Below are 16,875 nucleotides of genomic sequence, written 5' to 3'. Positions count from 1 at the left end.
CATGTGCCCTGACCGGAATTGACTGATGACCTCTTGGTTCCTGGGTTGGCGCTCAGCCACTGAGCCACACTGGCCGGGTGATCATTGCCTGTTTTAAAGCTTAAATGTAGTTTAGCATTCTATGCAAAATAGGAACCCTGGCATTTAATTAAAATTATTTAATTCTTAAATGTGAGTAAAAGTTTTTCTAAATGAGAAAAAATAGCTGAGATTACTATTTTTGCAGAAAGACTCATGTGATGTTTTAATGTCAACATGATCCATTCTGTCAGTGGCATGTATAGGAACAATATGCTCTAAGCATTTTTCCCCCCTAGACTTGGGAAGACCCTGGACACAATGACAAACACACTGGTTGTTGTGGCGACAATGACCCAATTGATGTCTGTGAAATTGGAAGCAAGGTAATGTAATCTGAAATGTTTTTCTTTAGTGCTAAGATGATATTAATGAAATATATAAAGTTCATACTTTAAAAAATGTTATGAATAATGATGTCACTTGAGGTGATTAGAAGCTTCCATTTCTTTTAAAGCATTTGTTTATTTAAACCTAGCCTAGAAAAAGATATACATATAAGTATATATGGCTATACATAAAGGGTATCCCCCAAAATTATATACACTTTGAATGATTATAAAGTCAGTGTTTATTATTACTAAAAATAAGTGAAAATTAAGTGAGTTATCAGCTGTTAAAGTGTGTATACATTTTTTAAAATATATTTTTTATTGATTTCAGAGAGGAAGGGAGGAGAGATAGAAACATCAATGATGAGAAAGAAACATTGATCAGCTGCCTCCTGCACGCCCCCTACTGGGGATTGAGCCTGCAACCCGGGCATATGCCCTTGACCAGAATTGAACCCGGGACGCTTCAGTCCGCAGGCCAACTCTCTATCCACTGAGCCAAACTGTCTAGGGCCGTGGATGGCAAACTGTGGCTCACGAGCCACATGCGACTCTTTGGCCCCTTGAGTGTGGCTCTTCCTAAGCCTTAGGAGTACCCTAATTAAGTTAATAACAATGTACCTACCTATATAGTTTAAGTTTAAAAAATTTGGCTCTCAAAAGAAATTTCAATTGTTGTACTGTTGATATTTGGCTCTGTTGACTAATGAGTTTGCCAACCACTAGTCTAGGGCAAAAGTGTGTATATATTTTTGGCGGACACCCTATACATGTGGAAGAAGTAGACATGTTCTGCTTTAGAAGGCAGATGACTGGTCAGTAGATGAAGGGTACTAAGAAGCAAATGTCATCTCAACACAAGGCAAACCTTGCAATTAACTCAAGCCCAGTAACCTCACGAGTTGGAGATTGATGGTAGGGACTCCTATATCAAGAAGGGTTGCTTTAAGATTCTAACTGTAGTTATATATCTTTATGAACTTTCTCAGGCTCGGGAAAATAGTAAGCAACTGAAAAGAAACTTGTCATTGAGTTTCTTAAGTCATCAAGTTCAGTCATATTGTATGATGTCTAACTCAGTGGCTTCTATAAAATAAAAGCACATTAAAATATATATTTGAAACAAAATTATGGGGGGGGGGGGGGTTGGCACAATCAATGACCATTGAAAGAAAGATTAATTATCCTGAATCATGTTACTGATTTTCTTAGGACCTATAAGTAGTAAGGGTACATTTTCAACTTTGATAAGACTGATGGGCAGTTACTTGTTTAGCTCTTAAAAAACTGCTTAAAGGAACAATCTTAAGGTAAGTTTGCAGAAACTTGGTGTCTTCCTTATTTCCTACTATCCATCAAGTAAAGTTTTTCTTCCAAAGTTTCATTCTGTGGTATTGTCCTAACTGTGGTTATTGACTCTCAGGTCTGTGCAAGAGGTGAAATAATCCGGGTGAAAGTTCTGGGCATATTGGCTATGATTGACGAAGGGGAAACTGACTGGAAAGTGATTGCCATCAATGCAGATGATCCTGATGCAGCCAATTATAATGGTAAGAAAGTGTAAAGAGTCTGAAGTATTTGTGCTTACATCTGATGCACCACTTAACCTATAACGACAGAATTACAAGCTCATGCCTTCAAACTCTTAAAGAATGGAGGAGCAAAACATTTGACAGAGCATTGCTATTTCTAATGCTGAACTTCTATAAGTAACTGAGTAAACTTTCTCCTTCATTCCAGGAAAGACAAAAATCTGATAGTTTGTGTTTACTGTTTTCTCCTTTCCTTCCTCATATACTTGCCCTCAGTAGGTCTATTTATTTATTTTTAACATTTTAAAAATAAAATTTTAATTGTTTTAATTGAAATGTAATTCACATGCTATTAGAAGTCATCATTTTTTTAAAATGTTTATATCATCACAGAAAGGTTTATGGACAGCACAGAAGAGTCCCTAAGGATTTCCTTTTAAAAAATTGTTTTAATATTTCTATTACAGTTGATGTACAATATTATAGTTTCAGGTATACAGCCCAGTGATTAGACATTTATATAACTTACAGAGTGATCACCCCAATAAAACTAGAACCCATTTGACAACATACATAATTATTAAAATATTATTGACTGTACTGTACTTTTTATTTTATTTTTTAAAATATATTTCTATTGATTTCAGAGACAAAGGGAGAGGGAGAGAGAGATAGAAACATCAATGATGAGAGAGAATCATTGATCAGTTGCTTCCAGCACACCCCCTATGGGGATTGAGCCTGCAACCTGGGCATGTTTCTTTGACCGGAATTGAACCCAGGACCCTTCCGTCTGCAGGTGGACACTCTATCCACTGAGCCAAACCGGCTAGGGCTGTACTGTACTTCTTACATCCCCATTACTACTTGTAACTACCAGTTTGTACTTCTTAATCCCTGTACCTTTTTCATCCATTCACTCAACTCCTTTCCACCTGGCAGCCATCACAGTGTTTTCTGTATGAGTTTCTATTTTGCTTGTTTATTTTGTTTTTTAGATTCTACACATACGTGACATCATATGGTATTTGTCTCTCTCTGATTTACGTCCCTCAGCACAGTGCCCTCTAGGTCCATTCATGTTGTTGCCGATGGCAATAATTCATTCTTTTTTATGGCTGAGTCATAGTCCATTGTATATCTATACTATTTCTTTTTAAAAATATATACATATTATTGATTTTTTACAGAGAGGAAGGAAGAGGGATAGACAGTTAGAAACATCGATGAGAGAGAAACATCGATCAGCTGCCTCCTGCACACCCCCACTGGGGATGTGCCCGCAACCAAGGTACATGTCCTTGACCGGAATCGAACCTGGGACCCTTCAGTCCGCAGGTGGACGCTCTATCCACTGAGCCAAACCGGTTAGGGCTACACTACTTGTTTATCCATTCATTTATTGCTGCAATAAACATATGGGTGCATATGTCCTTTTGAATTAGTGTTTTGTATTTCTTTGGATACATACCCAGAAGTGGAATTACTGGCTCCTTCTTTGTCTCTTATATAGTCTTTCTTTTAAAGTCAATTTTGTCTGGTATAAGTATTGCTATCCCAGCTTTTGTTTGTTCCCAAAATATCTTTTTCCAACTCTTTACTTTCAGTCTTTGTCTTTCTATGTGAAATGAGTCTCTTATAGACAGTATATGTAAAGGTGGCGTTTTGTTATCCATTCAGCTACTGTGTGTCTTTTGATTATTTAATCCATTTAAAGTAATTGTTGATAGATATGTAGCTATTGCCATTTTATTCATACTTTTCTTCCTTTTTCTCCTCCTCCTTCTCCTTTCTCCTTCTTCTCTGTATTGGCCCTTTAACATTTCATGTAATACTGGTTTAGAGGTGATGAACTCTTTTAGCTTTTTCTTGTCTGAGGAGCTCTTTATCTGTCCTTCAATTCCAAATGATAGCTTTTGCTGGGTAGAGTAATCTTGATTATGGGTTCTTGCTTTCATCCCTTTGAATATTTCATGCCAGTTCCTCTGGCCTGAAAAATTTCTGTTGAGTAATAAGCTGACGGTCTCATGGGAGCTCCCTTGTAGGTAACTAACTGCTTTTCTCTTTGTCTTTAACTTTTGGCATTTTATTTGTGATGTGTGTTGGTGTGGGCTTCTTTGGGTTCATCTTGTTTGGGACTTTTTTTGCTTCCTGGACTTGTGTGTCTTTTTCCAGGTTAGGGACGTTTTCAGTCATTATTTCTTCAAATAGGTCCTCAATCCCTTGCTCTCTCTTTTTCTTCAACACTATTAATTCCAGGACATTTCTCCACTCCAGCAGGAAACCCCATATCCATTAGCAGTCACACACTACCCCCTCTTCCCTCAGTCCCTGGCAGGCACTTACCTATTGTCTTATCCCTATGGATTTTCCTATTCTGAACATTTCACATAAATGCGTTCATATGATGATGTGTCTGGCTTGCTTCACTTAGCATAATGTTTTCAGGGTTCATCTATATTGTAACATGTTCAGTACTTCATTCCCCTTTTTTGGCAGTATAACTAACATTACACAAAACTTACTATTTTAGCCCTAACCGGTTTGGCTCAGTGGATAGAGCATCTGCCTGCGGACTGAAAGGTCCCAGGTTCAATTCCGGTCAAGGGCATGTATCTTGGTTGCGGGCAACATCCCCAGTAGGGGTTGTGCAGGAGGCAGCTAATCGATGTTTCTCTCTCTCATTGATGTTTCTAACTCTCTATCCCTCTCCCTTCCTCTCTGTAAAAAAAAAAAAAAAATCAATAAAACATATTTTTTAAAAAACTTACTATTTTAACTATTTTGAAGCATACAATTAGGTGGCATTTAGTAGATTCACATTGTTGTGCAACCATCACCATTATCTAGTTCCAAAACATTTTCATCACTCCAGAAGGAAACTTTGTACCTTTAAGCAATCACTTCCTATCTTTTCCTCCTCCCAGGCCCTGAAAACCACTAATATGCTTTTTGTCTCTATAAATTTTCCTGTTGTGGATATTTGACATTTCTCAATCACAATTGTGTAAGCTAGATCTCACAGCACTATTATTCTGTCATTACCAGGTAGTGCCAAGAAAGGTTTTTTATCTTGTTAAGATTTGTCTTGTTAAGATTAATAAAAGAAATATTTCTCTTCTTATTGGAAAGAGCATTGGACCAGGTGCTGAGATGTGGATTCTTTGACTTATTAGCTGTATATTAACTTGGTAACGTTCATAATTATCTGTAAATACCATTTTGTGGGGAAAGCAAATGAGAGACCGTAGGTGAACAGGGTTTGTGAAATAAAAAGCACCATCTGAAAGGAGAATAAACTTTCATTTTCTACATGAGAAATATTTTTTAAATATTCCAAATAAAATTGTTTTTTAGAGCATTTGTAGAAAATTGGTATTATGACCAATATCACTTTGACCCACTTCTGAGTGTCCGTTCCATGGAATTCCTCATAAATATATGCAAAGATGTATGTACAATGGGGTAAGTTTTTTGGGACTGAGCCCTTTAATTTGTGGGATCAGACGCTAATTCCAGTAGTGTCATTATTAAATTGAATTGTTGGACACTCACATGGTGCCTGAAGAATAGGAGAATTGGTCAGAAAATTTTTTGGGAAATACCCCATACTTGGGATTTTTGGATTTTCAGATTAGTTCTGTATTACGTGACACATTTTATGTGAATTATTGTAAGTTCCTTGAAATTGATCAGTGTTTAAACAGTTCCCAGTTCACTTTGTAAACTTCTCATACTTTTAGTGGTACTATGAAACAAAATGCATGAAATTTCTTTAACTGTGTGTGATATAAATTGGACTTAAAGTTATTTTATACAAACACCAGTAAACTTTTGTTGTTAAATGTATTCCTCCTTCCAAAAACACTTTTTCTAATTGATATTTTTAGCACTTGTATCTTCTGTTTGCTTACATTGAGGGGCAGCTTGATCATTTAAAGTTGATGGGTGTACAGAAACTTTAAAAAGTTTTTTTAAACAGAACACTTTGCTATTGGCCAGAACAAAAGCATTGTGATATAGAATGTCAATACTGCACTATAGTTAGAATAGTCTAGTCACATTTACTGTGTAACGCATCAATAGTCATCAGTGTCATCCATTTTTCTTGTCTTTAGTATGTAATTGTGGTGAATTGAGGCTCTGAATAGAGCCTCAACCTGTCTTTCTTAGTATCGTCTGTCCGTCTCATAGAAATTGTCCAAACGTTTGCCAAACTGTTCTTTCATTATGTAGCTCCAATCACTTCTCCTTCTTCTTATCTAATAGAATTTACTATTGTACTAGTTGTTCTCTGACCATGTAGTATCAGAGGTATTCTAAGACACTAGTTTATTTCCTTTTAGTGTGTATATGCATTCCCTTCTCAACAAGGTGGTTAGCTCTACTGTGATCTTGAACTTTTTTCATAACCATCCCATAGTTCTTTCAAAGGAAAGATGTACTTGATATTTTATCACATAAATAATTACATATGCACCTTGGAATCTGCTTACTCTCTTCTAAGATATTAATGATGTCAAGCGGCTGAAACCTGGCTACCTGGAAGCTACGGTGGACTGGTTCAGAAGGTACAAGGTTCCTGATGGAAAACCAGAGAACCAGTTTTCTTTCAATGCGGAATTTAAAGATAAGGTAATGTGTCATTCAGAACTGTGGCTTTAAGTGTGTTTGTATCAGACATAATTTAACTTACTGTTACCATTTAAAGACTATATGATCATTTAAAAAATGTCTGAAGACATGACTTGATGTTAATTTATTCATTTGAATGTTTTCTTCGATTTTGACTCAAGGAAATGATTCAAAGAGACAAAGTTATCAGGCTTTGGGAAAATGGTGATACTAAGATAAGAATACTTTTCTAACATCGTAATGCATATCTCTTCAAATTATAGGATTTTGCAACTGCCATTATTAAAAGCACTCATGACTATTGGAGAGCATTAGTGACAAAGAAAACTGATGGAAAAGGAATCAGTTGGTAAGCACTCACTCTTTTCGTGTTTAACACGTAAAGCAGACCAGCTTGCTCCAAAGGTTTTAACAACCATAACACAGTGTCATCACTTCCACGTAGAAAAGAGCTTCTGTTGCTGAATGTATTCTTCCTTCCAAAATTATTTTTCCTAGTTGATATTTTTAGCACTTGTGTCTTCTTTGTCATTCAGTGTTCAAGTGAGTGGGAAGGTAGATAAACACTTGAAAAGTGACCATAAGATACCTGAAAAGGACAAACTAAAACAGTCAGGGGGACAGTGAGCTCAGAACATTCTGAGGGTAAGAGATTGGGAAAGGCATTAAGGAGGCAGAATGGAATGGGTAAAATATGTATAGTTGACCCTTGAACAATATGGGTTTGAATTGCTCGGGTCCACTTACATGTGGATTTTTTTTTTTTTTCAATAAATTCATGCAGTACTGTAAATGTTACTTTCTCTTCCTTGTGATTTTCTTAATATTTTCTTTTCTCTAAGCTTACTTTATTGTAAGAATACATAGAACATACAAAATATGTGTTAATAAACTTTATGTTATCAGTAAAGCTTCTGGTCAACAGTACTGTTAAGTTTTGGCGGAGTCAAAAGTTATATGAGGCCCTCAGTTTGGCTCGGTGGATAGAACGTCAGACTGCGGACTTTGTTGCAGACTCCTCCCTGGCCCGGGCCCAGGTCGGGGCTTGTGCAGGAGGCAACCAATCAACGTGTTTCTCTCACGTCAATGTTTCTGTCTTTCCCTCTTTCTTCTATTCTCCCTAAAAATCAATGGAAAAATATCCTTGGGCAAGGATTAACAACAACAAAAGTTATATGTGGATTTTTCACTTTATGGGGGTGGGGTTGGTGCCCCTAAGCCCCATGTTGTTCGAGGGTCAAATGTATAAGTGAGATCATACGGTATTTATCTTTTTCTGTCTGACTTATTTAACTTAATGTCTTCAAGGTCCATCCATGTTGTTGTAAATAGCAAGATTTCATTCTTTTTTTTATAGCTGAATAATATTCCATTTTTACAGGTGAATAATATGACGTTTTCTTTACCCATTCATTCATCAGTGGACATTTAGGTTGTTCCATGTCTTGGCTATTATAAATAACTAGGGCCTCAGGGCACGAATTTGTGCACCTTGAAAGGACTGTGGGCCACAAGGCTGCAGTGGGCATAGGGGCAGGTCTTGGCCCATCCTCCATCCCCCATCCAGCCCCTCCCACTGCGGCACCCGGTCCCCTCTCTGCTGGCAGCCCTGCTCCTGCTGCTGCCGCCGCTCTCACGTGCTGACGCCACCGGCCCCGCTTGCACCTGCTGACGGCACGGCACGTAGCAGTGACTGGGGCCAGCGCCATCAGCGGGTGCAAGCAGTGGCTGCTGCCCCGATCGCCCCTCAGGAGCAGGGGAGGTGGAGCAGCCCTCAGGGGTGATCAGGGCCAGCAGCCGCAGCTTGCACCTGCTGACAGTGCTAAGCCATCGGGGCAGGCTCCAGGTGCCGCCAGCAGGTGCGAGTGCTGGGTGGTACCGTGGCATGTGCGGGAGCAAAGAATTTTCAGTAACCACCAGAGGCTTGGCCCCGATGACAGCGACTGGCGCCCCGCCTTGGTCTGGCGCCCCTGCTCACCTGCTCCACCATCCTGCCTCTGCCAGATGTTCCACGTGCACCCCCTGGTGGTCAGCACACGTATAGCGACTGGTTGTTCAGTTGTTCCTCCATTCGGTCTATTTGCATATTAGAATTTTAACTATATAGATGCTTCATATATAGTGCATATATGTTTTTGAATTAGTATTTTCAGCAGGTAAATACCCAGAAGTAGAATTCTAGATCATATGTTAGTTCAAGATTCAGTTTTTTGAGGAATCCCTACACTGTTTTCCATAGTGGCTGTGTACATTTCCCACCAACAGTGCACAAAGATTCCCTTTTCTCCACATCGTTGCTGACACTTTTTGTCGCTTGTCTTTTTGATGACAGTAGTTTTAACAGGTGTGAGATTTTCTCATTGTGGTTTTGATTTGCATTTCCCTGATGATTATTGATGTTGAACATCTTTTCAGGTAGCTTTTTGGTATATGGGACGACACTCCAACCAACTGAGCCACCTGGCTGGGGCAATGAGACTATTTTCTTAATTTCTCTCTGATAGTTTGTTATTAATGTATAGAAGTGCAACAGTTTATGTATACCGATTTTGTATCCTGCAACTTGAGTAAACCTGAGGTTCAAGTAAATTGAACTTCAATCTCCTCTGGCCTACCATCTTCAACTTGTTTTTTAACTCTTGAGAGAATTTTTGTTACTGCAACTCATGACTACCTTTGTTTTATTTAATAGCATGAATACCACAGTGTCTGAGAGCCCCTTCAAGTGTGATCCCGATGCTGCCAAAGCCATTGTGGATGCTGTACGTAAATGCTTCCTTGAAAAAGGACAAATATGGTGCTAAATGGGGAGGGAAAGTACTGCTTTCACCAAGTACTTGAGTACCTCCTGTATGCATATTACTGTGTGAGGTCTTGAAATTACAAAACATGAACACACCTAAGCAGACATTTGACTGCATGTAAAAGCTGAGTAGTGTCCTAGTCCACCCTAAATTGGGCAGGTAGCAAACTAGTACAATTTGTACTACTAACCCAAGTGCCTGTGTACCTATTGTAAGCCAGGTTTCACAAAAGAATCAATGGCAACTTAACTTGTCAAGGTCAGTTAAAGTTATCACATTTAAGGTACTGTTGCAGGGGCAGTTCATAATCCTAGAAAAGACTTTCATGTAAGGCAGTAAAATTTTTTTAAATATATTTTTATCGATTTCAGAGAGGAAGGGAGAGAGATAGGTAGACACGTCAATGATGAGAGAGAATCATTGATCAACTGCTTCCTGCATGCCCCCAACTGTGGATTGAGCCTGCAACACAGGCCTGTGCCCTGACCTGGAATCAAACTGTGACCTCCTGGTTCATAGGTTGGTGTTCAACCACTGAGCCATGCCAGCCGGGCTAAGACAGTAATCTCTTTATCAAAGACATAATTTTGTTTTTGTACTATTTTTTTATCTGATTCAGATTAACTAATATATTTAACTAGATCATCTTAATTTATTCTCGTTTACAATATTAAATAAGGAAAACAAAAGAAAATTAGGTCTGATTTTGTACTGCTTTTTAATTGAGTAAAAGGAAAAATAATTTAGTGATGAAGCCAATAATGTATATTTATCTTTATGTATAAATCCTGACAAAGTTGAAATGAATAAGAAAAATTGGATAGGGAAAGCTATTGGTTGGCAATCATAACTTTTCAATGAGAACACTCTGCCTACATTTTATATATATATATAATATATATTAAATCACTATGTGTGTAAATCAGTTTTTATTCTTTATTTCAAAATACATTTAGTTTTATTATTTATTCTCATGTATGTCATTTAAAGAGGCTTGAGTTTGTAAACATTTTTTTAGCAGTAGAGCAAACCTTGCATTCCTATAAATTATTATTTTTTGAACCTAAAAATTAGGATAGTTGTCTCTGTTCAGATTCATTTTCATTTTTGTCAGTATACTTTTTTTAGTTTTTTTAAAAAAGAATTAGACTAATGTATTTTAACATTTTATTTTAGTTACCACCACCATGTGAATCTGCCTGCACAATACCTGCAGATGGTAAGAACAATATTCTAGTAAAATTACATTAAACCTTGTGTGAATGTGTGGGAAAATTATATCTATAGATACATCTTACATACCACATCCGTACAAAGAAAGAGAAGGAAGGGGAGAAGAAACATTTGTAGAGTTTCATAATGTATGTAGGAAGAAAGATGGTTGTACGTACCACCTTCGGTGCCAACCCTAATCACAGCCGTTTCCACACCATGACCCACTCTCTGGGTTCTGGGTACATGCCTCGTGGACACTGGAGCAGGCTGGGCTCTGGGTCCCCTTCTGGCCATAGGCTGCTTCACCCAGAACTGAGTTCTCTCCCCCTATAGATTTAGAATTCGCTATCAGGTTCCTCTAATGAGAATCACATGTTTATATGATTAGTATCAAGAGTAACGAAGCCTAAAAGAAAACACTGGTAAATTGCCTGTTTTTGCCATAGTGAAACTTGCAAGTCTGAAAGTTTGTTTTAAGGTCATCAATAGTAGGATACATTAAAGCAAGTATATTCTTCTTTGTTGTATGTTGGGTATATTTTTATTCTTAATGAGGGTTCTAATTTGTTTTTCTTTTCTCTGAATATAGTGGATAAATGGTTCCATCACCAGAAAAACTAAGGAAATTTCTCTGGAATACAAGCTGATATTACTGCATCATACTCATCTGGAAGTATTAGATGCAAAAGTAGTGGCTTTTCTAAGCTTTAAATTTATAGAATTAATCTAACTAACAAAGGAAATTCTGCTCTGACCAATCCAATATATTTAGTTGTTATCCATATGAAAGCATTTTTCATCTCAGCTAAGATAACTTTTAGCACATGCTTAAATATCAAAGCAGTTATTGGAATTTGGAAGTCATTTGTGAATAAATGTGCGAGATATTGGATGTATATGTTTACTATGTGTTAGAAAATAAAATTATTTTGCTGAAATTTGTCTTATATTTTCATTTTAATCTAAAGCCAGACATTACCAAGCTATTTGTTGTTTGTTTTCTATCAATGAAAATTTAATAACTTTTAGACTAAAACTGATTTTACTTTTAGGAATCTGAGAGTGAAATTCCTTATTTTTACAGTAGTCTTGATACTGTGCTCTTGCCCAATTCCTACCATCCCACTGTAAAGCAGAAGCTTTTAAATTTATATCATATTAGCAGAAAACACAACCTTGCTCACCTTTGGAAGTGATATAATTACCTTCTTTACTTCTCTAGGCAACTAATTGAACTCTTAACTTATTTACATTATTCTGTGTTATCAGCCAGAATAGCTTTGTGATTAACTTCATGGGCTGTGGACCTATACAGACCTGAATTTTTAATCCTAGCCCATCTACTTATTAATTCTGTAATCTTAGGTCAGTTCCCATCCAACTTCCGTTCCTTCATTTGTAAAAGTGAAGAGATGAGCCTGGCTGGCATGGCTCAGTGGTTGAGCATCGACCTATGAACATGGAGGTCACGGCTCGATTCCCAGTTTGGGCATATGCCCGGGTTGCGGGCTCGAATCTCAGTGTGGGGCGTGCAGGTGGCAGCCAATCAGTGATTCTCTCTCTTCTTTGATGTTTCTACCTATCTCTCCCTCTCCCTTCCTCTCTGAAATCAATAAAAATATATTTTTTTAAAGTGAAGAGATGTTATTCACATTATGTATTAAGCATTAACACACTTTGAAATTTTTAATGAAATCATTGTGTCATAGGCAGCTGTAAGAAATAATAGAGAGATTCTCTCTATACCTTGCTTAGATTCCCCCAAAGGTAAGATTTTGTAAAACTATAGTGTGATGTCACAGCCAGGGCATTGGCTTTTATTCAATCCATCGATCTTATTAGGATTTCCCAGTTTTATACTCATTTGAATGATATGTTCTATACAAGTTAATCACCTATGTAAGTTCTTGCATCCTACAAGATACTGGTTCTTTCCTGTTTTTCTCTGAAAGTGTTATAGTGTTACATTTAAGTCTATGGTCCATTTTGAGTTTGTTGTTGTATAAGGTGTTAAGGTTTAAGTCAAAGTTCTTTTTTTTTTTTTTCCCAAGGATGTTCAGTTGCTTCAGTACCATTTGTTGCAAGGTTATTCTTCATTAAATTGGTTTTGTGCTTCTGTTAAATATCAGATGCATGGGTCTGTTTCTGGGTCCTCTGTTTGTTCCACTGATCTATGTGTTTGTTCCTCTGTCAGTACCACACTGTCTGGATTTCTGTAGCTGCATGGTAAGCCTTACTACCACATAGAGTACTTCCTCCCACTTTAGTCTCTATCAACAATTGTTTAACTAGTTGTTTAAATGTGCCTTCTCATTTAAAATTTTTTGCTATCTTCTCTATTTATTTATTTATTATCCTCACTCAAGGATATTTTCCCATTGATTTTTAGATAGAGTGGGAGAGAGAGGGAAAGACAGAGAAACACATTGATTGGTTGCCTCCTGCACGTGCCCTGACTAGGGCCCAGGCGGGGAGGAGCCTGCAACCAAGTTACGTGCCCTTGACCTGAATCGAACCAAGGACCCTTCGGTCCGCAGGCCAATGCTCCATCCACTGAGCCAAACCAGCTAGGGCTAATTTAAAAACATATATTTATTGATTTCAGAGAGGAAGGGAAAGAGAGTGGAGAGATAGAAATATCAATGAGGAGAGAGAATCATTAGCTGCCTCCTTCATTCTCCTTACTGGGGATTTGAGCCTGCAACCCAGTCATGTGTTCTAACTGGGAATCGAACCCTAACTTCCTGGTCCATAGGACGAAGCTCAACCGCTGAGCCTCGCTGGCCAGGCCCAATTTACATTTTAAAATAAAACTCTCCTATGTCTATTGTTTATGCCTATAAAAAATCTTGCTGAGATTATGATCGATCAATTTTAGCCATGTGCTTATTTTCCTAATGTGTTTCTGTTAGTGATTTCTAGTTTGATCCCATTAAGATCAGAAAACACATTGTATGATTTCAATACTTTTTATATTGTTAAGGTTGTTCTATGGCCCAGAATGTGGTCTGATTCGGGGAATGTTCCACAGGTGCTTAGAAAAAAATGTGTATTTTGATGGTGTTCGGTGGAATATTACATTTCTGTTAACTAACTCCTGTTGATTGATGGTAGTGTTCAGATCCTCTATATCCTTGTTTTTATTAGTTTTATCAGTTGCTGAAAGGAAGGTGTTGAAGACCTCAGTGACGACTAGATTTGTCTGTTTCCCTTTCCAGCTCTATCAGGGCATGTGTGTGTTTTGAGGTTCTGTTGTTTGGTGTGCACACACTTTGGGTCTATATGTCTTCCTGGTGGATTGATTCTTATCTTGTTATGTAATGTTCCTCTTTGTCTTTAGTAATTTTCTTTCCTCTGTAGTCTACCTTATCAGAGATTAATATAGCCACTTTGTAAATTAATGTTGGCAAGGTCTATCTTTTTCTATTATTTTTCAACCTACATATGTTGTTGAATTTGAAGTAAATTCTTATAAGTATCATGTAGTTGAGTTGTTTGTTTGTTTTTTATCCACTCTTTTAATTGATATGTTCAGACCAGCGATTTTCAACCTTTTCCATCTCATGGCACACTTCATAAACTAATTACTAAAATTCTGTGGAACGCCAAAAATAGATATAATTTTGATTCAGTCACACTGATGGCTATTGTGTTGGCTGTTGCCATTTTTTATTTGACAATCTAAGGGAAAAGAGGCCAGTGTCCCTGACTAAATAATCAGGTGTTGCATGTTTTAAAATATTTTGTAGCACACCGGTTGAAAATCACCAATTTAGACCATTTTCATTTAAGATAATTATTGCCAGATTAACACTTTATCCTGTTTGGAGTTTGCTCGGCTTCTTGTGTCTGTAAGTTTGTGTCTTTCACCAAATTTGAGAAAAATGTTCAGCCATATTTCTTCAAATACTCTTTCTGCCCCAGCCCCACTCTCCTCTCTTCTAAGACTCTGAGGATGAATGTTGGGTTTTTTGTCATTGTCTCACCCCACCCCACCCTCCACCCCTCCCAGACTATTTTCTCTTTTTCAGACTGGGTGAGTTCAATGGTTTTGTCCTCATTCAAGTCTTTTATTTCTGTTACTGTATTTTTCAGTTCTACTATTTCCATTGGTTCTTTTTTTGTAACTACTATTTCTTTGCTAAGAGATTTTCTATATTTTAGCTTATTTCAAGGGAATTTCTAATGACTAATTGCAGTTTTAACACAGATGCTTAAAAATTCGTGTAAATAATTCATCTTGTCATCCATTGATTGTCTTTCCACATTCAAGTTGTGCTTTTCCTAGTTCTTAATCTGATGGGTGGTTGTTAATAGTTCTAGACATTTTGTCTGTTGTGTTAGGAGACTCTAGTCTAGGTCCTATTTAAATCTTCTATTTTTGCAGCATCACCCTTCTTGGGTTAGCAGGTGTGTTTTGGTCTGCTTTTGTGGTTTTGAGGGCAGGATGATTTTCAGCAGCTTTGCAGGTTTATTTTGGGCCACGTGGTTTACCCGGTGCTGCTGGGGCTTTTGTTGATCCCTGCAGGTGCTACCTGAGGGCAGGTAGGTATCTCTTGGTGGAGGAGGGGTGTGGAGGTCCCCCAACTGGTCCTCCCAACCCGCCCCTCTGCCCTAGGGCCTCTGGATGGGGAGGAGAATCTTAGGCCAAAGGGATAAGGAGGCTTCCTGAGTCAGTCCACCCACTACAGCTGGATTTCTCCCTCAGGCTCAGCCCCCATCCCCCCTCCCCCCCTCTCCCTGCACCCCGCCACCTAGATAACTCTTGGAAAAGGGGAGTCTCAGGCCTGTGTGGAAGGAGAGTGCCTCCCCTCTCCCCTGGGGCTTATTTCTAGCTGGGCTCCCATGGATCCCCGGTTGCCAGGGGGTGGCATGCTCACCAGAGGGACCCCATTCTCTACTGGGGAGGAGTGAGCCCCTGGGCTGCCTTCTGTTGCTGGCTCTCCTGTTGCTGCTTCTACTCTATTCCTTCCTTGTCTCACTGTCCCCAGCTTTAAGAAAGGTGCTCTCAACGTCACCTGGACTCACATTATGAGATCTTTCCTGCACAAAGTCAAGAACCCACACACTGCAGGCCAGCCTCGGGCAGACCTGCTCCGGGCTGGTCCCCATCTGGTGACAGTGATGTTTAAAACCACTGTCCCAGTCATAAATCTCAGAGATCCACAAAAGCTTTCACAGAGGGTTGTAATATAATCAGTATGAGGTACTACAGTGACTGTTTTGGACAAAAGGGGCCACATGCTAACCTGACAAGCTCAGGGGAGACCTTCATGGCAGTCTTGCAAACTCAGAGACCTAAAGTAACCATAAAGGATGGTCTGAAATTAAACTTAAACTAAAAGCAGTTATGGTGGGTAGTCATGTCCCAGGCCTGTATCTTCACTGACAAGGTCAACCTTTACCTTAACTGAGCCTATCTGTCTTTTTGCATCTATAATAACATACCCTTGAAATGTCTGGGAAACTTGTAACTTCCCTTTTTCTGGACCCCTTGGGGCACAACCTAATGTGCTGGGCGCCAGGACAGATACCACAAATTCCTTCATTATCATGTTAATTGTTCCCACACCCACCTAAGTATGTGTCTATCCCTCTCTAGTCTATCACCACTCCTTGCCGCTGCACCCAGACCTCCGAGGCCGTCCTCTGGCCTTTACTGTGGAGGCAGATGGAGACTGTCCTGTATTCCTGCCTCAAGTCTATTTCCCTGGCATCGCTGTCTCCCCCCAGCTCATGAAAATGCTTGGTAAGCAGGGAACTTGGATCCCTAAACAGCTTGCCAGTTCCATACTGGCAGAGGTCATGCCATGGGCATGTTTACACCCTGTCACCCAGCTAGCACTGGGTCCGTAGGAGGAGTTCAGTAAATAACTTCTGATTGCTTCTCGAATGGCTTTTCAAACAGTCAGAAACAACCACGTTGACCGAGGCAGCATCCCTCCATGCTGGCGGCACTCAGAACCTTTTCGTTATAAAGCATGGAGGGACGCGTGGTTTTCCACAGAGGCTCAGCGCCCACGGAGCACAGCCTTTGCCAAGGGGCACTAACTAGAGCCACAGGGTGGGCACCAAGCCAAGCCCCAAGGCTTCCATTTTACCCAAGAGAGAGAATAATCACAAGGTTACACGTGGGTTAAAATCTCAGGTATGTTAATGGTTTTGAACACTAGTGTTCCATGAATTTGCTATTTGCGGCTTCCACCTTAAGGCTGTGTCACCAGATCCCTGGAGTCCAAGTAGATTCTCTTCTGGTTTTGAAGTAAATCCTGAGGCAAA

General features: G+C 39.0%; 1 protein-coding gene across 1 annotated transcript in view; it reads left to right on the top strand.

Moving 5' to 3' along the window:
• PPA1 (inorganic pyrophosphatase 1) overlaps positions 1 to 11,534 on the top strand; it is a 28,349-nt gene extending 16,815 nt beyond the window's left edge. The window contains exons 5-11 of the mRNA XM_070432905.1: positions 318 to 404; positions 1,834 to 1,960; positions 6,450 to 6,577; positions 6,841 to 6,926; positions 9,270 to 9,339; positions 10,558 to 10,600; positions 11,186 to 11,534. Coding sequence (XP_070289006.1) covers positions 318 to 404; positions 1,834 to 1,960; positions 6,450 to 6,577; positions 6,841 to 6,926; positions 9,270 to 9,339; positions 10,558 to 10,600; positions 11,186 to 11,217 — 573 coding nt within the window. The 3' untranslated portion in view covers positions 11,218 to 11,534. The remainder of the gene's footprint in view (positions 1 to 317; positions 405 to 1,833; positions 1,961 to 6,449; positions 6,578 to 6,840; positions 6,927 to 9,269; positions 9,340 to 10,557; positions 10,601 to 11,185) is intronic.
• Positions 11,535 to 16,875: the final 5,341 nt, after the last annotated feature.

This window comes from Myotis yumanensis, unplaced genomic scaffold (assembly GCF_028538775.1).
Source record: "Myotis yumanensis isolate MYYU_CA2020_CCGP unplaced genomic scaffold, mMyoYum1.0.hap1 SCAF_13, whole genome shotgun sequence".
Classification (NCBI taxonomy): domain Eukaryota; kingdom Metazoa; phylum Chordata; class Mammalia; order Chiroptera; family Vespertilionidae; genus Myotis; species Myotis yumanensis.
The sequence above is the reverse complement of the archived record's forward strand: the minus strand, read 5'-3'. Positions and strand labels throughout refer to the sequence as shown.